General features: G+C 34.8%; 1 protein-coding gene across 1 annotated transcript; it reads right to left on the bottom strand.

The window, feature by feature from the left end:
- Positions 1-23,312: 23,312 nt before the first annotated feature.
- On the bottom strand, positions 23,313-26,032 carry LOC142624063 (terpene synthase 10-like). Its single transcript, XM_075797567.1, has 7 exons — positions 25,780-26,032; positions 25,206-25,473; positions 24,704-25,082; positions 24,403-24,621; positions 24,155-24,296; positions 23,793-24,041; positions 23,313-23,704 (listed from the first exon to the last, which is right to left on the bottom strand). The coding sequence occupies exons 1-7, from the start codon at positions 26,014-26,016 to the stop codon at positions 23,411-23,413; spliced, it is 1,788 nt and encodes a 595-aa protein (XP_075653682.1). The 5' UTR covers positions 26,017-26,032; the 3' UTR covers positions 23,313-23,410.
- Positions 26,033-26,546: the final 514 nt, after the last annotated feature.

Raw genomic sequence — 26,546 nt, 5'->3', positions numbered from 1 at the left:
TCACTGCATTTGTGAATCCATTAAATGTTTGATTTTGAAAAAGAAAAAATTATCAAAAATCGTAAATTTATTACAAAGAAATGGGGTCCAAGTGCTTTTAAATTTTCTTGGACACTTCCCCTTCTCCTACGAAGATTTTGACATGAGAATTGAGACATGCTAAGCATATGCCAACTCAATAATTCATTTTAGCAGTAGGCTAGCAAAACAAAGGCAATGGGGGCCATCTCATTCCATACAACTCAAAATTGGGTTACGTGTGGTGCTTTGACAAAAAGATAAAGTGCTCATAATTTAGAAAATAATAAGAAGTACTAAATTTTAAAATTAAGAAGAAAAATAATAGGGTAAATTTCTCAAACCTATCCTGAGGTTTGTGATAATACTAATTAAGTCCAAAACATTTTAAAAGCTACCAATTTGGTATCCAAAGGACAATTTTGTCCCTAAACTTTTTTTTTTTTTAAAAACGCCGTTACTTTTTTTTATCTTCTCTTCTTTCTCTCTCTTCGGTCTCTTTCCTCTCCCCCTTTCTTCTCTGAGTTCTCCCTCTTAGAACTCTATCTCTAACGGAACCTCAACCACGACGAAGCCCATGAGCTTGGTCACCGGCATCAAAAACACCACCACGCAAGGTCTTCCCAATACCCACCGTAAGATTGACACCATTAGCACCGCCAACGAACTCTCGCCCCCTCTCTCTTATATCGAAACCCACACGGTGGTGGTGGTTGTGGTTCGAACTAGATCTTGCCTTCTCATCCTCTTTATAGCGGAGTGGTGGATTGTAGCATGGCATTTGGATTTAAGATTTGGGTACTGTTTCTTCAGGAGACAATGAAGTCAATCTTGTGATATGGTGTGTTTTTTTTCTGATTTCTCTAATGAGGTTGACAATTGGGGTTGTGTTGATTTTCTATGTTGTTGGCTGAGACTTTTGCTAGTTTTTTGAGGTTAAACTGGGGTCTTTAGGAGATTTCATTGAGAATTTACAAAGGGATTTATGTGTTGTTTGGCTTGGATTTTCGCTGGTTTTTTTGGGATTTCTATTGGGATTTTAAGAAGATTTCATTGGGAATTTCTAAAGGTCAACTTTCATCAACCCCATGATACGGTCTATTCATACGACAACATGGGATTACACTACTTGGTCATTTTCAAATTATTTTGTCCTTCAACCTCACCTAAATATGGTTTAGTAGTGTGGTAAACTAGAAGTAAAGGCAAAGGGAGTAGTCATGGAAAAAGTTTACCTCCAACTTGGTTCGGATAACTTCCTTCAATTCATTAGATGGCAATTGAAAAAACTATTCATGTGTATTTTTAGTCACATAATTTTTTTAATGAGTCATGACTTACTTAGAAAATACAGGTAGATAGTCTATTAAATTGCCACATAATGAGTTACACGAGATTTCTCCAAACTGGTTTGAGGAAAAACCTTACCCAATGGTCATGGGCTCCCATATAAAATAATTGAAAACTTTTATATGTTGTCCAATATTTTATAACTTTTGTTTTAATCAAAGAATACTGCAATATTAAGCTGTTAATTGCAGCTTTAATAAGGAAAAAAAACGTAGAGACAAATTTTATTTTCCTCTCTTTTATTTTATTTTATTTTTTTTCCCGCTAAAGGACTCTCTTTCTCTTCGGGGAAGGTATATCGGTACATTTGGCATATATATACTCTCTCTAATAATATGTAGGATAAATATAATTGTGAGATTCACGTGTTGTGAGATAGATGATACATGTAATAGATGCATGAGATAAATGTCATGGGCTTGGTTCCCATGCAATTAAAAAAAAAAAAAAAATATATGCTGTTCAATAATATATATATATATATATATATATATATATATATAAATTGAACAACATATAAAAAATTTTAAAATAATAAATGTGCACCCCTCCCCCCCTTTTCCTTTAAGTCGAAGAACACTGCAATATTAAGTCGATAATGGTGGCTTTAATAAATAAATAACTGAAAAGAGAAACAGCAAAAAATGTAGAAACAAAGTTTTTTTTTTTTCCTTCTTTTTCTTTTTAAAAAGGAATTTCATGAGGAAGGTATTTTGGTACATTCGATATATGCGTTTTCTCTCTCATAATAAGTAGGCTAAACATAATTGTGAGATTTATGTGTTGTGTGAGAGATGATGCATGAGATAATTATCAATTTCTTGGGCAGTTAAGATTGGGATTAAGTCTCTTATTTCTCACTTTTTCATATCTCGTACTTTGAATTACAAACAATTAGTCTAGAGATATAATTTTTCATAAATTTTATTTTTCACAATCTAATCAAAGCGGAGTCAATGGTGATCTATGTGAAAGTAATGCTACCCTAATCACAACCTACTAGTCAATAGTTGTAAAAAAAGATTATGAAGATTTTTATATATCTAACATTACTCATTACAAAAAGATAATTTTACTTCTCACTTTTTAAAATAAATACATATCCATTATCCTTTAAGTTTTAAAATTCGTTTCCTATCCTAATAATGCAAATTGTATCACATCAAAAAACTAATAATGCATAATTGTAAAGTAATTTTTTTTTTTAACTTTTCAACTTCATATAAAATTGACTCTCCCAGAAATCTAAAACGATTATTTGTAGTTGCCAAGAGTTTGTGGCTTTGTAATATTGGCCAATATATCTATGGAAGAGAACTTGGGTTCAAATCTCGTCCCAAACTTCTTATAAATTTATTTATATTGATACGGTATGTCGGTATTCTTCTCTTCAAAATTAGTTAGGCTGTCATTTATGTCTATCAATAATAAACTAAGATATCCTTGTTTTTGGAGGAAGTGATAATAAATTAAGATAGTTGAATTGGAATCTCTTTCGGCTGCCATATATTGGACTGGACTAGGGGGTGCGACATTGATCTACCATTTGTTATATGTGAGATGCGAGTTCTTGCTGTAGCTGGCAATTTAGTGAAAAAGAGAAGATGCACCGAAGGGCTAAAGTGAAGACTCACAGTGAAAGGCCTTAAAATGAAGCTATATAAGATTCTTGGTTGATTGGGCATGCAATTGTTTGCATTTATGTACCATTTAATTAAGGCTATCATTTTATTTTTTTTCTTTTACTCTCTTTTTTGTTAATTTTTGCTTTAATAAAATAAAATAAAAAGCCACTCTTTTCTCTTTCAGCTAGCCAAAAAAAAGGGATTTTATTGCAAACTGAAAATACAGAACAGAGACTTCAAAGAGTTACACGCTACAAACAGCATAACTTGACAACGACCGCTACATACACATCAAACTCTACAATAACGCCACAACGACCATGACACAGTGTCAAGACAAACACAACAACAGGAAAGGACATAGCACGCACAGAGACTTCCAATTATTCAATTCATGATACATGCTATGAAGGGGGAAGACTTTAATTCACTGAGCACAACAGTCCTCCCGAGTATGCTTTTCATTCATAAAAAAATATAAATCCCTCTACGTATAATTGCTCCAAAAGAAGGAAACAATAACGACAACAATATTGCATGTTACGGAAAGAGCATGTTTATCAAGTTGGGAAATTCTTCTTGTACATTGTATGATATAACGAAAACACAGTGACAGAAGAAGAAAGGAAACCCCAAACAAGCAAGAAGAATAAACGCAGAAAGAAAACATCGAAGATTGGAGAAAAAGGAAAACTGGAAAACGCAGAAGAAGCAGGGTAAAGATAAGGTTTGTGCTTTTCATTTCTATTTTATTTTGTGGACTTGGTGTGTTTTGGGATTGCTTTTTTGGATTTGTGGCGAGGATGAGAGATAAAAAGCCAGAGTTCAACGGAGAAAATGGCATAACATCAACGCCCCCATCTTTTTCTTTTCTTTCTAGCTTTAGCTTAACTTGCGAGACCGGCCACGGCTCTCAAACCCAAGCAGTTCAACCATGGTTCACACAGTTCACTGTATTTTTTGTACAGAGCGGGTTTTGGGTTTAAAAAACCGTTTCAAGAGGTAGTTCTTCGTTAACTGGGCCGGATCGTACGGTCCGGTCTGGATTTTGATACCATTAATAGAACTGAGATTTAAAAAAAAAAAAAAAAAACATTTCTAACACCCAAATACAAGCACTCTAAAACTAAATTCCCTCCAAAAAAAGCCCATTACAGAAACTCCAACACCCAAATACTTAGACGAAACCAAATGGTAAAAACTAGGGGGGAAAAATATAAAAATCCAAACAAAAAGGAAAAAAAAAAATTACTGTTATCTTTTCCTAGTAGCTAACATGGCACTGGCAACCCTGGCTGGCAGGCTGGTGGCCCTGGATCCCCTTTCAGCCCTTTCTCCCCTGTGTCTCCCTTGTCCCCTTTTCGGCCCTTTCTCCCCTTTGTCCCCCTTGTCCCCTTTCAGCCCTTTGTCCCCTTTTGGGCCTAGCTTCCCTGGATCCCCTTTCGGCCCTTTTCGCCAGAGAATGTAAATTGCCACTACGATTAAGCTAATTAATATTATTAGAGCCAAGATACACCCTAGCACGAACCACACGGATACTAGTTGTGTTTGACTTGGAGGTCATATGCAGTCATCTGGTAGTGATGGAGTGAAAGGAGGAAATGGGGGAAAATGTTGGATTGGAGGAAACTCAAATGCTGGATCTGTCGGTGGTGGAGGCGGAGTAAGAGAGGGTTGTGGTGGTGGTGGTTGTGAAGAGAGGGTTGGAATTAGTGGTGCGATGATGGTGGTAAACAGCATGAACAACAGGGCAAACATGGTTGAAATATTTGGATTTTGGAGTTGGAGGTGAAGGTCCGTCTCCTCTGAAATAGCCACAAAGCCATGCTTTTTATAGTTGCTTGGATCACCATCGTTTGGTGGATAGTTTTAAAGTGTGTTTGGATACTGCGTATTTTTCTGAAACTGAAAAATTATTGCTAAAAGTACGATAAATAAAGGTAAAGGTTAGTTAAAATAGGGGCCTATGAATAGTGCCAAAAAGTGTCGTAAGCAGGACCGACTCAACAACTTTAGGGGTCTTAGGCAAAAATTTTAAGTGGGCCATTTTTAAATTAATATTAATTATATTAATCAAATAATATATATATTGAAGCATGTGAGCAAGCCAACAGGGCCTATACTATAATCCTATGGCTAAGTTTTAAAGCAAAAAACATACTATAATCCTATGGCTAAGTCAATGAAATAAACTTAAAAATATATATAATTTAAGTTAAATAAATAGAAGACTCTGAGTCTCCATTTTCAGAAAGACAGAGGGGGGAAGAGCTGAAGAAGATTACCTTTGGTAGAAAAAATTCAAGCTAGATTGACTGACTGAGTTTGTGGAAAAAGATCAAGTATCAAGATGAAGATGAAGAAAAGAAAGGTAAAAATATAGATGGAGAGTCAGAGAGATAGAGAGATGAGAGATTTTTCTTATGTTTTTGAAATTTATAATCTCTATTTTAGCAAATTTTAAGACGTGTTGTATTATTAATGAGTTTGTCTGGTATTAATTTTGATTTTAGCATATCTTAAGAATGAATTAATAAATTTATCTCCTAAAATTTAATTTTGTTAGTTGAAGTTTGACTATTTTTGTTTTTTTCCTTTTTAATTTTCTGCATTTTAGGATACAATGGGGCTTTTTTAATGCATTTTATTAACCAATAAAAGTGCTTAAATTTTTTTTAATTAAAATATATAGATAAATATTATATATATATATATATATGTATAAATTTTTTTACTAGTGGGACCTTCTTTTATTTGAGAGTCTTAGATAATAGCATCAATTGCATCACTTATTGAGCCGACCCTAACAGTAGGCTCATAAATAATAGCAAAAATAAATAAAAAAAGTGAAATAATTTTTATTTTTCATCCTAACCCAAACGACACATCTCAGTCTCAGTCTCAAGCAGTCTCAAACTTCACCATCGTTTGCTGCTAAAATACTCCGTAAAACAAAAAACGAAAATTTACATCATAGAGATACAAAAAGTAGCAAACAGTTGCACACAAATATATTTCACAAATACAAGGTGGCAAGTTGTTAATTGAAAAAAAATAAAAAGCTACATCTTGTTCTAGTTTAGCAAAACCCTTAAATTCAAAAGGAATTTCTCAAGTCCACAAGGAAAACTCTTTAAAAATAGAATAATATTGATATTCTGAACTTAATTTTCATTTTACACATTTCAGACCTATTTAAAGGCTCCAAAAAAAACTTAAATTTCAAGTAAAAATATTCCTAAACATCTATTCTAATCAATATCTTACCTTAAATGAACCATAATTTGACTAACAAACCTTTAAAAACACCTAAAATCAGGAAAATAAAACAAAAATTACATTAAAAAAATTAACAAATGATAAAAATTAAACCTCATATCTTATCCTTCATCATTAATGTTGAATAATAAACTAGTGTAAATAATAGGCCCATATGACAATCAATAATATTGTACCAGCTCAATTGTAAAAATTCACAATCTGCATGGTTTGTTCCTACTGATTATCCACATAGGCTTTGTGGTACTCTGGTGATACCTACCAACCATAGTTTTAGACACTAGGAGAACATGATAGCGTTAGGTTGCTTAGTTTGATGAGACACCTGACCTTAGAATCGGTTTCACGTGCAAAAATATGGTGTTATGGAGGACAAAATAGAGTGCTAGAGATATAAATTATTTTACAAAAAAAATTTATAAATTGCTGATGTGGTGAGTGATTATTGATAATGAAAAAGTGATATTAATGATAGGCCTAAATAAAAACCAATAAGAGATTGGTCACATCAGCATTTTGTAAAAATGTTATAAAATAATTTGTGGCTGTAGTATTACACTTAATTTTTATGATTTGTTGATTTTTCTTATTTTAGAAAATATGATTTTATTTCCTTTATTTTAGGTGTTTTGAAGCCTTTCCTAATTAAATTAGAATTCTATTATGGTAGGTAATCAATCAAGATCAATTTAAGAATATTTTTACTTGAGAAATAAGATTTTTAGAGCCTTTAAATAGGCCTACAATAGGTAAAACGAAAATTCAATTCAAAAGTTCAGAATTTCATTAATAAAATTTCATAGGGATCTTTCTCTTTTTCTCGTGGATTCAAATCACATATTTTTAGAGTTATTTGGAAGAATATTGTTGTGAAGGAAATTATCATAGTTATATTGTTGTGAGGAGAGAGGGCTATAATTCGGTTCGCCGCCTTTTTCCTTCAATTTTAAGACTATGAGTGGCAGAGGGAGTGTGTTTTAGCAAAATGGGAGTGATGGGTTCAGCAAATAAGTTATTGAAGGAGTGCTTGTACTTGTAGTTTTTTACCACTTTTACTTTTTCTAACCAAAGCTACAAAGATATTGATTGTTTGCATGACATTGGTTGCAAACACAATATTAATGATTATCATGATCACCTCATCTATGACATTGAGTCTTGACCCTGGCGCTACAGGAATCCATCACACATCTAACGGAAATGGCTGAATAAGCAGTGATAATAGTCATAATACCCGATCCATAGTCTCGTGGTTTGTAGTTCCCAATGCGTCTCCGTGCAGGTAACAGCACTGACCCATCCTAACAAAGTTAATTGCAACCCCAATAAGAGTCTCAATTCTCAAATAAAGCAGATTTTACAACTTGATTTTTATTCATCTTGTTTCATGTTAAACCACACAAATATTGAAACTCCAATTTCATGCATATAACATTGGATTGATTTGGGAATATCTCTTTTTTTTTTAACTCATCCTAAATCAATGAAAGGTAGAGAAGATCATTATAGTAGATACAATTGAGGAAAATAAAAACCTCAATGAAACTACTAAAAACCTTTGCAATCAAGAATGCATATCTCATTTAAGATGGATTCATTAAACTCAAAGTATATTTAAATATACAACTACCTCTTTTTTGTTCTTTTAATGTGAAAAAAGAAGAGGGCTTCCTTTGGTTACCTTGGAAACCTTACACCCATGTTGTTTTATGAGTGTTAGGACCCTAATTAAATTTGAGAGCAGCACTAGACAAAACCTCTTTATCCCATGTATCATTGTTTGAAATATTGTCGAATATGCTTTTCAAAAATTTATTTATCATATCCTCAAAATGATATGATAAACCAAGTTTTTGCAAGATATCACTTAACTCGAGCTGATTTACAGGATCCACCACTTTGTCTTGTATCATTCTCACTTCATCCTTCATCTTATTGGCTCTTCTAGATCTAGTGTATGATTCTCCCTGCATAACAATCATTTGGATAAAATTACACTTTTTTTTATTGTAAGAATATAACTAAATAGATTGAAAGAATTTATATATATATATATATATATGGAATGAAGCGGAGGTATTAGCCTAGGATTTAACCTACTATAAATAGCTTTCAATGGTTTCATTATAAAACATATAGTTAAAAAATAAAGATGTAGCTGCCAATGTTTGTTGCATTTTGTCATTTTCTCTCTCTCTATGCCTTTTATAATCTTTTTTCAGTGTACTTTCTCTAGATATCGTAGTTATATTTCATATTTTCTAACATGGTATAAGATGATGTTTTATTTTCTCTAATATGGTATTAGATTTAGGCTTTATGATCTCTGTTAACTCATATTTTTAATCACTAGATACTTATTCCTTTTTTTCTAGAAAAAAGAAAAAAAAGAAAAAAAAAGATACATGTTCCTTCTCTCAACACCGCTACTATTCACAATGAATGTTCATCATGATTTATTCCTTGTAGTGGACAACATCAAAGTTCTCTCTTTTACCATCAAAGTTTCTTGTATCAACACTCCAGCCTCAATTATTGCCCTCCAGCCTCAATTATTGCCCTCATTTGGCCTTTTTTCCAGCTTGTCATCTGTGCTAAAATTATTTTGGCCGAACATGGCTAGAAAAAATCACGAAACTTGGCTAATGATTGAATTTTTTTTCTTATAATTCCCATTACAAATATGGATTTCATTGTAATACATGATATAAGCCACAAGACCAAAATCCAAATCACTAAATTACATAAGCTCTCATGTTTTCTCTTTTCTCTCCTCTCTTTTCTTTTCTCACTCTTTCACAAATTTCGACAAGTTCCATTAAAGATAGATTCCTAGGATACTACATGATTGGAGACAGTATTATTACTCCCTCTCATTTTGCAGACAAATTAATCATTAAGCTCTCAAACATTTTAGACCTGTAGTGAACCTTTAAATTTCGTGGATTAGAAAAGTCGAGGAAGAAACAAGAGTAAGAATAGCATTCTCTATTTGTTTCAACGTTATTAGTTTTCTAGAAAATGAGTTATTTTTCAAAAAGAGTTTGTTGAAAAATTATCTCATTTTTCTTTGTTTTGTAGTGATCTTAAATATGAGTTGGAAAACATTATATGGTGAGATAATGTTGTTTTTCCAAATATTTTAGCAGAAAATAATTTTTAAAAAATTAGTCATATGCCACTATTTTATGTAATTGGCTAATCCTTTGACAAAACATACTTTATTAGTAATTTGATAGATCTAGAATGTATTTAATGCTTCAAGAAACCTTGTTTCAAATTCAAGTGTTAAAGTCATGCAAGTCTGTCCAAGATTCAAATGTGAAAAGTGTTTTTCATTAAAACTCGACAGCTAGCTCGATAGCTAGCATCTATTGAGCCTTGAAGAGCTATTCTAACCCGTGGCTCGACAACTACTCGTAGCTAGGGTATCTATCGAGGTTTATGAAACTCAGAATTTCTGATCTGTTTTTTATTTAATATATGATTGTATGTTTGGGCTTTCTTTTCTCACAACTCTAGACATATAAAATGATTATTTTAAGGGCCGTCAAAGGTTGCACAGCCAAGACACAAGTTGCACAAGTGTTGAGCAAAGTTTGTTCATGCAAATTGTGACCAGAGATAGAATTTGCCCTAGATCATCTTTCTTGTGAAGAAACTATTGTATTTGTACACCGTAGGGTTTTGTGACCAAGGAGCTTCTCGATCTTCATCGTGTAATGAACTGAAGAACTTTGTAGTCAACAATCTTCTCTAGTTGGTGATTGAAGTTGCATACTAGGATCCACGCAATTGGTTAGTCACGTACTGGGAGCCGTGTAATAAAAGGAGAGATTGTCACTACAGAACAAGTTCAATTGGGTATTGGGGTAATGGTTTAACTGTAGGTTGGTATAAGGTACTAGGATTCCTTTACTTGTAACCGTTTGTTATGATAATAGTGAATTCTCGGGAGTGGTGACCTTAAAATTACCCAGTGGGGTTTTTGCTGTGTAAGTTTTCCCCATTCGTAAACAAATCACCGTGTCAAATTTATTTTCCGCTGCATACTTTAGTTAATTGGTGATTTGTTTGTGCTACCACGCATTTACATGTTCATTTGATTAATTAATAAACTTGGCTAATTAATCAATTAATTCATCACAAGGGGTCAATACATTCTTGACCTATCAAGTGGTATCAGAGCGAGCACACTCTGATTAGGGTTAATCTTTATGTGTGATCCATTGACCCTTACTGTCATGGATAGAGGACAATCTCTTATTATACCTCTATTGTTTGATGGTACTAGCTATGCATACTGGAAAGTACGCATGAGAGCTTTCTTGCAGTCTCTAGATAAGAAAGTGTGGCAAGCTGTAGAGTTTGGCTGGACCAAGTCAAAGGAAGCGCCGGCTGATTAGGATGAACCTAAGATGAAGGCGGAAAACTTTAATAGCAGGGCATTGAATTCTTTATTCAGTGCAGTCACTAATGAGGAGTTCAAGAAGATATCCTCCACTGAAACTGCTAAGGAAGCATGGACCATCCTTCAGACAACCTATGAGGGAACTAAGGCTGTCAAGGATTCGAAGCTTCCAGAGGCTCACTACAAGCTTAGAAGAGATTAAGATGGAGGAGGATGAGTCGTTCGATGAGTTCTATGGCAAGCTCAAGGACATAGTGAACTCGGTTTTTAATCTTGGGGAAACCATTCCTGAACCCAAGATTATGAGAAAGGTGCTCAGATCTCTACTCGAGAAATTTCATGCCAAAATCACTGCCATTGAGGAATCAAAGGACATTGACAAAATTCCTTTGACAAAGTTGGTTGGTAATCTGCAGATCTATGAGTTGGCTTTGACAAGGATTGGGAAATCAAGCAAGAGCAAGAACATGGCACTGAAGGCCAAAATCAGTGACATGGATGAGTCCTCAGATGATAAAGATTCTAAGATGAAGTCTTACATTACCAGGCAATTCAAGAAGTTCATGAAGAATCTCAATGGTAAGGGCTGCGACAAGGACCGTAGGCAATCCAGTTCTTCTCAGTTCAAAAGCAAAGACAAAGGGAAGAAGGATGCAAGGGATGGTGGTCAATACACTGTTCTCTTAAGACCCAAGTGCTTTGGATGTCAAGGCTTCGGACACATGAACAGGAGTGCCCCACCTATCTCAAGTCTATTAGGAAAAGCAAGGTGCTTGCTACTACATTAAGCGACACCGAACCTGAGGATGAATCCAAAAATGAGGATGACGGAATTCTGAATGCCTATACCGTCACTGTCAATCCTACAAAAGAGATTGTAGAAGATGTAGAAGAAGAAGAAGAAAAAACTTGATGGAGTCAAAATTTGAGAAGATGGACGAGCAAGATGACATCCACACTACCTATGCAAAGTTATACAAGATATCGGAGAAACATGAAAAGTTGTATAGGTTGACCACTAAGAAGCTCAGTGATGTGGAGCTTAAACGTGAAGAACTCTCCACAAAGTTTGATGAAGCAAATCAGACTATAGGAGCACTGAGGTTTGAGAATAATTTCTTAGCTGAGAAGACCAAAAAGCTTGAGGCAAAACTGTTCCAAGTTAGAGTTCAGTTGGAAAGGACTTCAAGCGCTAAGCTTGATGAGATGCTCAGTATTTAGAAATCTGCTTCCAATCGAACCTATTTAGGGTATGATTTCTCTTCTTCTAATAGTGCTTCTACTAGTACTACTGTTTTTATTCCTCCTAGTAATAATGTTGATATTGAGAACACTAACGTCAAAACTGAGTTAGCTAGTGAGAACATAAATAAAGGTAAATCTATCTTAGGAGCACCCCCTAAGCAGGATAAGAAATAAGCTAAAAACCCTAGGGCTAATAAGGCTAACTCTCAAAAGCCTAAACAAAAGAAGCAGCATCTTTGTCATCACTCTAGAATAGCCGGTCATACTCGACCTAATTGCTATAAGTGGTTAGCAACTCAACAGAGCAACAACATGATCGCATCGGGAAACCAGAATCAGTTTCCATCCTCTTTTGCTCCTCTTAGAGATCTTCTCAAAGCCCTCATGTTCCTTTCGAACTTGAACGGTTTCAATTCTTCCCCCTCACAGTTGGTTCAAGGCTTTGCTCAAAGAAAAGGTTCTTCCAAGATGTGGAAGGAAAAGGGCTCCAAGTGATTTTATCACTTCTCTCTCTCCCTTTCTTGTTTTTGCATTACTTGAATGTTTTGAGTCAATCTAGTTTTATGCTTTGCATTGCTTTGTTTTACATGTTTTTGTTTGTTTTTTAGTTTTTTTTTTATTTTGTTTTTCATTCTTAAAAATTAAAAAAAAAATTTGGAAAAATCGGAAAAATACAAAAACAGTGTGTGTATGTGTACATTGGTACTTCTGTACCTTGAATGGCCAATGAAACAAAGTTTTCTAAACTTTGTATCTCTTGTAGCTTAGATGAGCATCTCTATGCACAACTAAGCAAGTGAGCTTTGTGGCTCTTGTTTGTGATGAGTAAGATTAAGTTATCTCGTGTATTTAACACTCGTATCACTTTTTTTAATAGGAAGGACTAGAAAATCCTAAGAGAAAAGCATAAATAATTATCTCACCACTGTTGCCCACCAATCATGAAATGACATCTGTATGCTTTGGCATAGCAAAAGTGCTATGTCAATGACATCTGTATGCTTCGGCATAGGGTGCAATGTCAAATGATTAACATAATTGGGTATTTCTTTTCTATCTCTTATATGCTTATGCATGGTTTGCTTAAAAGAAAAAAAAATATGCAAAGAAAAATAAAAGCAAAAAGATCAAAATGGTTTATATATCATTGCAAGCGTGTATTCTAGGAGATGTGGGAGTTATAGGATGTACCTCAAAGGTGATAGTCCCCACCAAACAGTTATGATTGTGTGTGAGTTAAAGTGATTTTTTCATTTCTCAAATCGTCATAACATGTATACACTTATGCAATCTTGCGATGTTTTTCACACACAACACGCAATATTCTTTGCTACTTTTGATACATGTGCAAGTACAATGTGATTTGGTCATCACAAGGTTTACATGTGTTAATGTATGCTCACTAAACTGTCTTAACTCATTTTTGAAATATAAAATTGGTTAAACTTGTTTAGTGTGTGTGTGTGTGTTTTGGGATCTATGTGCTTAACAATTTTCGTTGAGAGACTTTTTTGAGAGATCAAAATGTTGTTTGGATCCTTAATTGAGTTGCATGTTTGATTGCATTCTTATCTGTGTTTTTCTCCTCTTTGAAAAATTATTTTTAAGCAATCTCGACAACTCCTCGATACCTCTCGACACCTGGCTTATTTATAGAGCTCCTCAACTTTTTCTTATCGCAATCTCAATAGCTTCTCAATAGCTCATCGATCCATCGAGAAAGTTTCTATCACCTCGATAGCTCCTTGATCCATCGAGCTTGTTTTGCTGTAGACACCTTTGGACACTTGCTCAATAGCTGCATCTGTCAACCCTTTTAAAGCTCGACACCTCTCGATCTGTCGAGAATTACTGAGCTTTTATTTATAGGGTCAATGCAATTCAGGTCTCACTTCTCTTGATCTCTCTCGATTCCTCTCGCCTCTTCACTTCCTAAAACCTCTCTTTCTCACCCCAAACCTCTTCCCCAAGGATTCTTCAACCTTAATCAAGTTTTCTTCACTTGGTAAGTGTCTAAATCCCTCATATTCATGCATCTCATGATTTTTAACCTAAGTTTTTGGGATTATTGAAAATTTTGGGGTTTTTCAAAATCAAAGAGGTTAATGCAAAAATTTTGGGATGGGTTTTGAAGATTTGATCTTAAAAACTTCATACATTACATCTCATGTGCATTATAACTATATTGTCATGCATTTAGGTGTGTGTTATATATGTTATCTGATTGTATGCTGATAGGAATGAATTGGGCTGAGCCCATGATGCTTTCTCTATTGCATATCACATGTTCATGCATTCTCATGCATACGTTCTTTCTTCTCAATATATTTGGATATATTGGAACTCCTTGGGACTTTCTGATTGTCTCTTTCTCCCTCTCTCTCTCTTCTATTTGCGTTAGTCTGCTTCTATTGCACCTAAACGTAAATTTGTTCTGTCCCGAAACCCTCTACATTGTGGGGCATCCTCTTCTTCTAACCCTACCCCTTCTCATATTCGGTTCTGTGATGATAAAGCCCACAAGGACTTTTCGGAGAACTTCTCTAGAAAAGGCATTCATTCGGAACGCCAAGTCATTTTATCGGACTTCTCCGACACTGATCCGTGTTGATCCAGGAGTTCTACTCCAACATGCATGGATTCGATTATTCAGTATCTCAGTTTTTCACTCACGTTCGAGGTACGCACATCGTGGTCACTCCGGATATTACATCCGACGTGCTCCATGTCCCTAGGGTAGTGCATCCTAACTACCCTGGTTGTGAGCGTCTTAAGACTGTGTCTAAAGACGAGCTTATATCAGCTTTTTGTGAGCGTCCTTCTGACTGGGGTGAGCATCAGTTCACTTACTGTTAAGGCTTTGCTAAAGGCCCTCGGTATTTGAACATGGTTATGACTTTTGTTCTTCATCCTCTATCTCACTATAACTCTATCATAGAGCCCCGTGCACAGTTTTTGCTTTCCCTTCTTGAGCATCTTAGTATAGATTTTCCTTCTCACTTCATTCTTTCTATCATAGATGTGTATAAGGATACGGCGACCCATGATAAGCTCATCTTCCCTTCGGCTATCACGAGGATTTTATGCCATTTCTTTGTTCCTTTTCCCGCGTCCGACCACTTCCATGTTATATGTTCTATAGAAGCCGCCACCGTTAAACAGAGCGAGGCACAGCTAGATTCGAGGCAGTTCGGATCGACGGTTCCTCCAGCTCCTTCAGCTCCATCCATATCCGCTTTCTCTTCTTCTATGAGCGGTGTGACTCTTGAAGACATCATGGCGCAGCTTCAGCGCATGGATGCTCGCCTTGACACTCTCAGTGATGAGTTGTGTCAGGTAAACACCCGTGTTAGTCGTATTGCACAACGATAGGCGGTCATGAGTGGCTTCGTTGCGTCTCCTCCACCCACTCCAAAGGCTTTTGAGGATGAGGATGATGTTGATGATGCTACTGCTTCCGATGATGAGGATGATGGCGATGCTAGCTCTTCCAATGCTGACGAGATGTTTACTTGATACTCTTACCCTTTGTCATTCGTGACAAAACGGGGAAGTAGTTTTGGATATGAGAGTAGTCATACTCATAGGGGGAAAGTTAGTATAGGAGATTTTTGTTAGAGGGAGTGTTGATTTTGAGGGATGTAGTGAGGATTTCACGTATCTTTTTCTTTCTCTCTATTTTTAGATACATTGTTCATGTACCTTGGATCTTGTGATCATATTGTGATATCAAATCTTGTACTTGTTGATTATATACACATTGTGAGGTTGTTATTACAGTTATTTCACCTATCTCTCCATGTGTTGTTTCTTTTCTCTCTTTATACACATGTTTCTTATTTTATTGTATGCAATCTTTTATTTCTGTTTCACACAATGATGCCTTGATGAGTTTTGTTTAAGTATTTCAGAAATACAGGTTGTCAAAGTCTTCCTTGCCATGAATTCTCTTCTTGCAAAGTTTTTCAAGAGTTTGTGTTATGATAGATTTTATTGTACTTAACAAGTGAATATGAGTTGAGCGATTTATGAATTCTCTCATATGTTCATTTGTTTGTTGTGATTTTGCCATGGATTGCCAAAGGGGGAGATTGTTAGAACATATGTGATTCAATGTTAGGAACACATGTCACTATTTTATGTAATTGGCTAATCCTTTGACAAAACGCACTTTACTTGTAATTGGGTAGATCTAGGATGTGTTTAATGCTTCAAGAAACCTTGTTTCAAGTTCAAGTGCTAAAGCCATGCAAGTCTATCCAAGATTCAAGTGTGAAAAGTATTGTTCATTAAAACTCGACAGCTAGCATCTATCAAGCCTTGAAGAGCTGTTCCAACCCGTGGCTTGACAGGTAGGGTATCTATTGAGGTTTATGAAACTCAGAGTTTCTGGTCTATTTTTCATCCAATCCGTGATTGTATGTTTGGGCTTTTTTTTCTCACAACCCTAGACATATGAAAGGATTATTTTAAGGGTCGTCAAAGGTTGCACAACCAAGACACAAGTTGCACAAGTGTTGAGCAAAGTTTATTCTTGCAAATTGTGACCGGAGACAGAATTTACCCTAGTTCATCTTTCTTGTGAAGAAGTTGCTGTGTTTGTACACCGTAGGGTTTTGTGACCAAAGAGCTTCTCGATCTTCATCATGTGATGAAATGAAGAACTTTGTAGCCAACAATCTTCTCTAGTTGGTGATTGAAGTCGCGTATTGGGATCCGCGCAATTGGTTAGTCACGTACTGGGAGCCGTGCAATTAAAGGAGAGATTGTCACTACAGAACAAGTCCAATTGGGTATTGGGGTAAGGGTTCAACTGTAGTTTGGTATAAGGTACTGAGATTCCTTTACTTGTAACTTTTTTTTGTGATAATAATGAATTCTTGGGAGTGGTGACCTTAAAATCACCCGGTGGGGTTTTCGCCGTGTAGGTTTTCCCCATTCGTAAACAAATCACCGTGTCAAATTTATTTTCCGCTGCATAGTTTAGTTAATTGGTGATTTGTTTGTGCTACCACGCGTTTGCATGTTAATTTGATTAATTAAATAAACTTGGCTAATTAATCAATTAATTCATCACAATGGGTCAATACATTCTTGACCTATCATATACCACCAATACTTAGAGAAAATTTAATTAAATTCAAAATTGAATTTTGCTTTTTTAGCTTTCCATACAAATTCAATTGTTTATATTTTTGTTGTTATTTTTTCTTTGAACTAATAAACATATTTTTTATACTATTTCTATTCAGATATTTTGTGTGCTAGGATCTTGAACATAACAAATTGTAATTGAGTTAAATGATCTCATGCACCTATTCCCATTCAATTTAGGAGATACTATTGGAACCATTTATTCTTTTATTTAGGTGGAACACCCTTTTGCACTCTGCTTATTTGATCGTATGATGCATGCCACAAAGGGGGGAAGAAAAGTGTCATGTTTTAGATTATGATGGACCCTCTCTCCTATTGTAAATAAATCTTATCTTGTTTCCATGTCTAACGAGGCAACATTCACTGTTTGTTTAAACATTACAATTTACAAGACTACTTTTGCACATCACTCTAAATATATGTGACATAGATTTATCTTAATTATCTTTTACTATAAGGGTAAAGTGCAAAATAGACTTTTGAAAGTGCAAAATAGACCCTTAGGTCTCATTTGGGAGGAGTGAATAGAATGAAATAGAAATGAATGAAAAGAATAATTTTAGAATATTATTCTCTTCCCTTGTTTGGGAGTTTTAATGGAGGGAATGGAAAGCTCATTCCCTTATTTGAGAGTTTAAGTATGAGGGAATGGAATGGGTATGAGGGAACAATCATTCCTCTCTATTCCCTTAAAACCTCAAATTTTCGTTCCCCCCAAAATTGGGAGAAATGGGAGGGAATGAAATTAAATTTAATGATTTTTTTACTAAAACTCTCAAAATACCCTTATATATCCAACCTTTTATTTTAAAATAAGGGTCTAATAGTAATATGATCATAAAATGATTCCATTCAATTCCTTCCATGTTACTCTCAAACCATATTACTTACATTCTATTCATTTTCATTCATTTCTATTCGTTTATTTTAAAACATCCAATCAAGGTTACTTAATTGCATTCATTTCCCTTACTTAAATATATTCCATTCCATTCAATTTCTTTCTATTCCCTTATGAACTCCCAAACAGAGTCTAAAGTGAAATTTTTGTCCAGAATTAAATCTTTTGTTACAATTGTAGCAAATGTGACGATGATCTCCCCCACATTTACCCAGCCAAAAAAAAAAAAAAGTGACGATGATCTAAAAACTTTTGTACGGAACGGAATCTACTAATTTTATTTGACTTAGAAAATTCAATAATATGGCTGCAATTATTTCCTAGGGGAAGGGAGGGTTGACTTCTTTGACTTCAAAGCTACTCTCCTGTGCAGCTCGCTACAATACGGGCCAAAGGTGGGAGGAGCTGAGAGAAATATTGCATGTATTTGATACACGATATATCACCTCTTTATCTTCCCGAGTAATATTAAGAAAACGGTTTTCCTCATAAATTTTTTAATTTAATAAGTTATGATCAAAATATCATGAATTCAACGTAACTTACCATTTATACTATTAATATTATTAATATACATCAATTACAAATGTTATAAAAAAAATATTATATCTCCTTTCAAAAGTTACAATAATTATTTCATACATTTGATATGTGTATACATCTTTTATTTTATAGTGTGTGGACGATATAATCATGTATAACTTATAGACTATAAGAGGAAAGATGCAAGTATCAGATATATGAAATTCCTTGTGGTGAACTCTTTGCCCTTTCTATCTTTCTCGACACCCATCTTGGCAATCCGGCACCACAACAGCACCATGAGTCCCCCAATGAAAGTGTGACAACGCACCACGAGCACTTGAAAACCGCTTTATCAGACCCAAAGAAGGCACTGCTTGTTTCAAAACCATTGTGTCATCATTAAAAACATCAGATTTCCCACCTTCTTTTGGTCCCTTAATAATCTCTGGCGGCTTCTTTTTCTTCACCTCATCTTTTGGGACAAGAAATTTGCACTGTTGCTAGCTGTGTTGTAAGTGAAATTAGGTTTGGTAAAATATTTTGGCAAGTTAGGGGTTTTTTTAACCTTTCATGCGGATTGATGAGCTGGCTCTTCACAAGAGCCATTTAATGGCTTTAACAGCTGAGATCTATGCTATTGCACACCATGCAATGCCTAGGATCTCACTGGTAGCCCAACGCCCGACACAATGTACAACAATAATGTAAGAACCAAACCCAAATATGTCAAGGCCAAAATGATAATAATATAAACAAACAAAAAAAAGTAAAGGACCCAGAATAATGTAGGCATAGATTGCCTTTACACTAAAGTGTCTATTATTCAAGGAAGTCAGTTTCATACTGTACCGGCCGGTACGGCCAAAATTTTCCATTCCGGCACCTTCACCGGTACAGGTAGACTCTCATTTCAAACTGGATTTAATACCGGCCATACCAGAGCTGTTTCGATCGCACCGAGATAAATACAGGATTCCGGCCGGTAAGTGCATTTCGGACCGAAGCAAAAATCTTTGATTTATTTGTAAACTTTCAAGAAAAGAGAGAGTTGCTTTGTAAATATTGAGAGAGGGGAAGGCTGACAAGAAGAAGAAAAAGAGGAAGAAGAAGCAATTAAAGCAAGAAGCAGCACCGGAACGCCATTTGTTGCCGTTGTTGATCACCCAAGCTTCTTATGCTTCTTCTCAACAATCAGTTCACCGGTTGGGATCTCCTCTCCTTTATTATTCTTACTTTTTGCTTTTACCCTTCCCTTTCCTGTTTTCCCTCTTTTTATCTGCTCAAGACCTCAAGCCCATGTGAAATCTAACACTAATTTGAAATGTGTTGGGACTGTCTCTGATATTATTATTATTATTATTATTATTTGCAACAATTTGGGATAGATGGAACCCAAATTACAACCCCATGGACCACCACATGCCAAAAGTTCAAAATAAGAAAGATCACATCTGAGAGAGAGAGAGAGAGAGAGAGAGAGAGAACAAAGACCAACGAAGAGGGAGAACAAAGAAAGAGAAATGGAGGAAAGAGAAAAAAAATCTTTTATTCAACCAAGAGATTATTTTAAGAGAAAAAAAAATGTTTGGAGTTGCTACGGTAGCTCTCTCGAATGAGAGAGTACTGTAGCAACCTATAACGTCTGCTCCTAATAATAGCTCTTTATCATCAGACTAAGACACTAATCAGTTTTTGATGTAGGCAGAAATTAAACCCCAGATTTCTCATTCAACCATTAAAGACTTTACCTGCTGAGCTAACTGGAACTCAAAACTGTTTTAGATTCTTGATTTTATGCATTTATATACTCTTAAATCACTATCATTTCCCCTTTTTAATTTTTGTTTCTAAGGAAGTAAAAAAGACAATTTGGTATGCTTTGTAATTAATCATCCTATGTTTCATTGTGATGGAAACAGAACACGTTCTGTCAACTTACCCCAAAAAAATAGACAGAACTTAGAAGCATGGAGCTTCAATAATTAATGGAATACCATAATTATTACCACATGATATTTAAGCCACGCATGTCCTAGAAACAGATGATTTTTTGTGAATCAAATAGTCACACCTGTATGATAGTCTATCTTTTTCTCTCTTTTCAATTTTAAATCATTTCTAACCATTTTTAATACTCCCTCTATCTCAAATTGTTGGTCTTGTATTCCAGTTTGAAATATCCCAAAAAAATTTTGTCTCTAAAATTAAAAGTCATTATTAATTTATTGAGTTTCCTACTATGCTCCTACCAAACACAAACACTTCAAACGATAAAATTTTTTGAGAACTTTGTTTTTTGGTAATTTTGGAAACTTCTATCTTTTTAATTAAGAGACAAAATAACAAAGAATGTTCCTCTTAAAATGGTGGGTTTTTAAATACTTGCAACAATTTGGAATAGATGGAATAATTAATATGATACAGAAATTTGGGAGTTTGATAGAAACGTGTGATCGATGCTGTCTTGTATTATCAACCACCATCCCAAACTATTCTTCTTAGAAATTGAGTTGTTTTGGGTTATGGAAAAGGGGGCAGTTCTTGTGTGTGGCCCTCAAAGAAGTACCTGGGAAACCCAAGCTCATGAATGAAGGCCAATAGAGAGCTCTAAAACTCTGAAAATCAAGTTCAATGAAGTCCGATGGCGCCACCAACTTCTTTGTCATCTCTAGCATTGAGATCTTGCCAAAGACAAATTTGGGTGGCATCAACACAATAGTGAGTGAAAGCTCGAATTTGTGTTAAAACACAAGAGCTTGTTTAGACCCCAAATTAAAGGACTACGGCTAGATTGCTTTTACTCTAACTTATCTAAGTGCGGAACAAGAGTAAATGAGGCACAATAAATCGATAACTACTCTAGTGCATAAACATGAATAGCAAAAAATAAAAGTAAAGCACAAGAGTAAGGGAAGAAAGATGCAAACACAAGATAACACGCCAATGTATTATCGAAGAGGGAACTGAAGACCTCGGCAAAAAACCTCTCTACCGCCCTCCAAGCGGTAAATCGATCCACTAGACAATAAGTTGGGATACACGAATAGCAAGAAACCCTTCAAGCCTAATCTACCCAATGCACCTAAACCCTCCAAGCTCCTACTCCAATAAGGCTTCTCGAAACCGTGTCTTGTCTAACTTTTCAGATCCCGCAATACGCCCGATTGCATCTGCCAAGCCTCACCAACTTCTTTTGGAAAATCCTCAGAACTTCCCAAGCTCCGAAACACTTTCTACACTCTGAAAATGTGTGGGTTATGTTTGGGTACAAGTCTCCTCTTAAGGTATGACAATGGGAGAGGGAATGAGAAGAGACTAGAATGATTTCTCACTAAGGATGAGTAGTTCTCTCTCTCTAAAAGAATGGGTGTGTGTGTGTGTGTTGTTGAAAACCTATCTAGGGTTTTTCTCTCTGAATGGTCTCTCCTTACTTTGTGGGTAATGAGGGTATATATAGTATGGGTGAAGGGTAAGAAAGTCATACTTAAAAATCCTCCAGACAGAGAGTTTCACGGGTATCTCGCGAGAAGGCCTTACCCGCAAGATACTCGCAAAATCCTCCAGGGTGGCATGACTCTTCAGCTTCCAATATATGCTTCTCATGTGGCTCTTTCACGAGTTAGCTTCTAGCGAGACACTAGCGAAATTCACTAATTCTTTATTTTATGATCGATTCTTCACCAACTTAATACTAAACTCAATATAATAAAATCCCACAAAATACAAGAAACAAATTAAAGCAAATATAACACTTTTTGTCATAGAATAAAGCCGACATAAAATATAGTTGTAAATCACAACTTTACAGTGTAATCAAGAATTCAATTTATTAATTTTAAGTAGATGATGCGGTGCCATTATTATAAGTTTTTATGAGGGAATTAGGAACATGTGTTAGGTTCTAAGACATTAGGAACTAATTTATTAGGACTTCACTTTGTATATGTTGGCAAACCATGATCAAAACAATGAGTCTAGGTTTAGACTTGCTTAAAGTTTGGATCAGTGTAAGTTTGAAATCGAGTAATTGCAGGAATTTATTGGTCAAATTCTGCAAGGCTTGATCGATCGAAAATTAGACTCGATCGATCGAATCTCGCAGAACAAGAACTTTCTGTAGTAGTTTCAAACCAGCCCAAGCCCATATGACATGTAAGATTAAGTGTTTCACTCCAAGTATAAAAAGAAAAATCCTAACTACATTTTAGAAGTCTTTGTTGAGTTGTGTGTTGAATCTTTTGTGAGATCTAAGAGGTGTTTACCTTCATACACATATATAGAACTATCAAGATCAAGATTCACATTAAGAACTTGATGGTTGCTTTAGTTGCTGCATAAAAAACTTTCAAGAAGATCTGAAACCTTTGAGAAGTATGTCAAAGTCACAAGTAGGTGGTTGACGTAGATCAAGGAAAAAAGTAGTCCGTGAACTCGGAGCTGTCACGTGGTCGTAGTAATAAGTTTTCTACACGAGGTAGCAATAGGATGTTAGTGGTCTAAGTCTTATTGTACAAACTTCAATTCTTTCATAATAGATCTTACCTTGAGAATAGCTAAGATAAATCCTCCCCAGGTTTTTTATTGGTTAAGTTTTATTAGGTCATCAGATCTTTGTGTATTTTACTTTCCGCATTATATTTATTTTACACATATTTGTTTAACCTAGTTTTAATTAACAAACTTGTTAATCAACTTGGCTTAATATTAGGTTAAACATATTGCGTTAAGGGATCTAAAACTTAACAACATGGTACAATCTTAACCATTCATTTTAAAATGAAATATAAAAATAAAAGAACTCTATCTGCAAAACAATTTGTTACTGACACAATATTGATTCCCATGATCACCTCATCCATAACATTGACTACATTGACGTTGTGGTACAACATTGTACATTCATAATGGAAATGGCTGAACAAGCAATGATAATACTCGATCCTTAGTCTCACGGTTTGTAACCCCAAACTTATCTCCATGATGATAAAAGAACATCGCCGTCCTAGATAGGTTCACTGCAATTCCAATATAAGTCTTGGAGAAGGGAGATTTTGCAACTCGAACTTTATTCATTTGTTTCCATGTTATACCACTCAAATATTGTATGTACTCATATGCACCTTCATATAAAGCTCCAGTTTCGTGCATGTAACATTGGATTGATTTGGGAACATCTCCCTTTTTTAACTCATCCTAAATCAATAGAAGACAAAGAAGATCAGTAGTATATCATATTGTTACAAAAATTAACATTATAATCATCTTTATTGAAATTGCATACCGGAGATGTTCCTAAATCATTTTCAAATCGGAAAATCATTGATGACAAACGAATTATATTGTGATACTCCTCTAAGCATTGCAAGGCCTCCTTTGTTATTGGATTTGTAACTAAAAAATAATAATGCACTAGTGCTACAGGTCCGGCTATTGAAATCCATGCATTGTTGTTATATTCTTGTAAGGTCGGCGTATACCCACTATAATACCACCTTGCCTCCACTATATAAGATTTGCATAAATCTGCCCACTGAACCATAAAAAATATTGGTTATATGATACATTCTACATATAGAAATTTAATATTCAACAAAGTGAGAAATTTTAAAAAAAAAATCATTAATATAGGGAGCAAATGTGTACTGCTTTTTTCAGATAAGAATGGATATGAAGTCCTTGTTCCTTGAGAGTGTCAAGAGCTATTTCGTTGAGAGTGTTATTGAGAACGTAGAAATATTGCTTCATATAGTCTGGAAGCTTCTCTGTTAAATTTATGTCGTCCCACCTGAAATTACATTGTAAATTGTATTAATTATAACCAAATTAAGTAGTAAAGAAGCATATACTTAACATAAGAAGAAGCATGTAAAACAAAGTACATGATTACCAACCTTTCAACGGTCTCTGTAAAGAGCTCTAGTTCATCTAACTTACCATACACATCATAAATATCATCAATATTTGTTATAAGTACATTAATCCTAGTGCTCATTCTCCTAAAATATCCAAATTGTGGCTCAAATCTAGTTCCCACAGTCCAAAGGAAACACTCTATCAACCTGTCTCGAGCAAAGTTCAACTTTTCCCCAAGACCTGTACTCCTCCACCACCTTATATGAGACAAGGGATACCATATTAGTTTAAGAAAATAAATCAAATCACAACATGAAGTGAGAAATAATGATCTATTACATTAATATATGTCTTAAATCGTCCTGGTATGTTGCTTGCACCATGTTGAAATCCAACTTAGCAAGCTCAAGCAAAGTAGGATTCATGTCGTCACTTCTTTCATATATATCTATGAACCACCACCTTGCCTCCAACCGTGGCATCCTCCAATCCAATGGAAGCTCCAGGGCATGGCTAACTACTCTGGAAAGATATTGATCTTTGTTTCTCTTAACAAATTCTTCTAAATGCTTAGTTGTGAAATCTCTTGCGTGCTCTAGGACATTTTCACCCTCTATAGATAGATATGATGCTTCATACAGATATAGCATTCCTTTAGTATCTTCATAAAGGTATGCTTTAAATTCCCCCAACTCATCCATGAAACTACCAAAAACCTCTGCAATCAAGAATGCATATCTCATTTAACATGGATTAAACTCAAAGTATATTTAGATATATATACAATCACCACTTTTTTTATCTTTTAATGTGGACAAAGAAGAGGGCTTCCTTTGGTTACCTTGAGAAACATTATACCCATGCTGTCTAAGGAGTTGAAATTTGAGAGCAACAGCATACAAAGCCTCCTTATCCCATGCATCATTGTTCGAAATATTGTCGTATATGCTCTTCAGCAATTTCTTTATATCATTCTCAAAATGATATGATAAACCAAGTTTTTGCAAGAGATCGATTAACTCGAGTTTATTTACAGGATCCACCATTTTGTCTAGCATCATTCTCACTTCTTCCTTCAACTTGTTGACTCTTCTACTGTATGGTTCTCCCTGCATATCAATCATTTGGATAAAATTACACTTTTCTTTCGACTGTAATAATATAATTGCATAGTTAGGAAAAAAAATTAATAAAACTACATAGATTTTTTTATACTTGGTTCAACACTATAATAATTAACCATTGTGGTCTCATTTATTTTAGATCTCAATCTTTCAATTTTGTGGATTAGAAAAGTGGAGTAGGAATAAACTATAGTAAGAGTGGCAGTTTTTTTTTTTTTTTTAAACGATACCAAATGCATGCTTCTACTTCTAAGAACCAACAGCAAGAATAACAAGAACAAAATCTTATACCACGTATTCACTTTTCAGTGACTGCATGTAGTCGTAGTCCCAAATTGGACGTTGGTAATTTGCTGTTCTCCTAATAATGTTTGAATTTTCGGAATTTCTTTTGGCCGCCATGCATTGGATTGTACGAGGGGAACGACTCTCGCTACCATTTGTTTTATGAGAAAAGCAACTTCTAGCTGTAGCTGGCAATTTAGTGAAAGAGAGAAGAGGAACAGAAGAGTGAAGGAAAAGACTCATAGTAACAGGCCTCAAATTAAAATAAAGCTATATAAGATTTTTGGTTGATTGGCCGTGCAATTGTATGCATTGATATACCCTTTAAGGCAGTCAATTTTTTATTTATTTTCTTCTTTTATTTATTTGTTTTTTTTTGTGTCAAAAGAATTAGAAAAGAAAGTTTGGTATGATGTTGTTAAATTAATCATTGTCCCAAAAGCTTCAACTATTAGGATATAGTAAATTTAATCATTTCTGATACCATGTTTAATTACTGATTATCCTAAAAATTTAAGCTATTAAGATATGACAAATTTAATCATTTAACCACATATTTCTAACGGATGTAATACAATATATTTAAACCAGTTTTAAATTTTGGCAGAGTGTAGCCAAGCAATTCCTTGGAGGAAAAATATTCTTTTGACACAATTTCACACATACATCCACTAGTGCTACGATATTGTCCACATTTTAACATGTAAAAACTTAAATGAAAAATAAAATGAAAAAGTGGATGGGGGAATCAAAACCCAGATCAAACCAAATCA

This window comes from Castanea sativa, chromosome 2 (assembly GCF_040712315.1).
Source record: "Castanea sativa cultivar Marrone di Chiusa Pesio chromosome 2, ASM4071231v1".
Taxonomy (NCBI): domain Eukaryota; kingdom Viridiplantae; phylum Streptophyta; class Magnoliopsida; order Fagales; family Fagaceae; genus Castanea; species Castanea sativa.
Note: the sequence above shows the minus strand (reverse complement) of the source record. Positions and strands in the feature narration are given on the sequence as shown.

Coding starts and splice junctions, on each gene's coding strand:
- LOC142624063 (XM_075797567.1), bottom strand. CDS start 26,016: ATGAGTCTTTTCCTTCACTCTTCTGTTCCTCTTCTCTCTTTCACTAAA. Junction 25,474..25,779: donor CACTGAAAAGTGAATACGTG/GTATAAGATTTT, acceptor ATTGATATGCAG/GGAGAACCATACAGTAGAAG. Junction 24,042..24,154: donor ATTCTTATCTGAAAAAAGCA/GTACACATTTGC, acceptor TTTATGGTTCAG/TGGGCAGATTTATGCAAATC.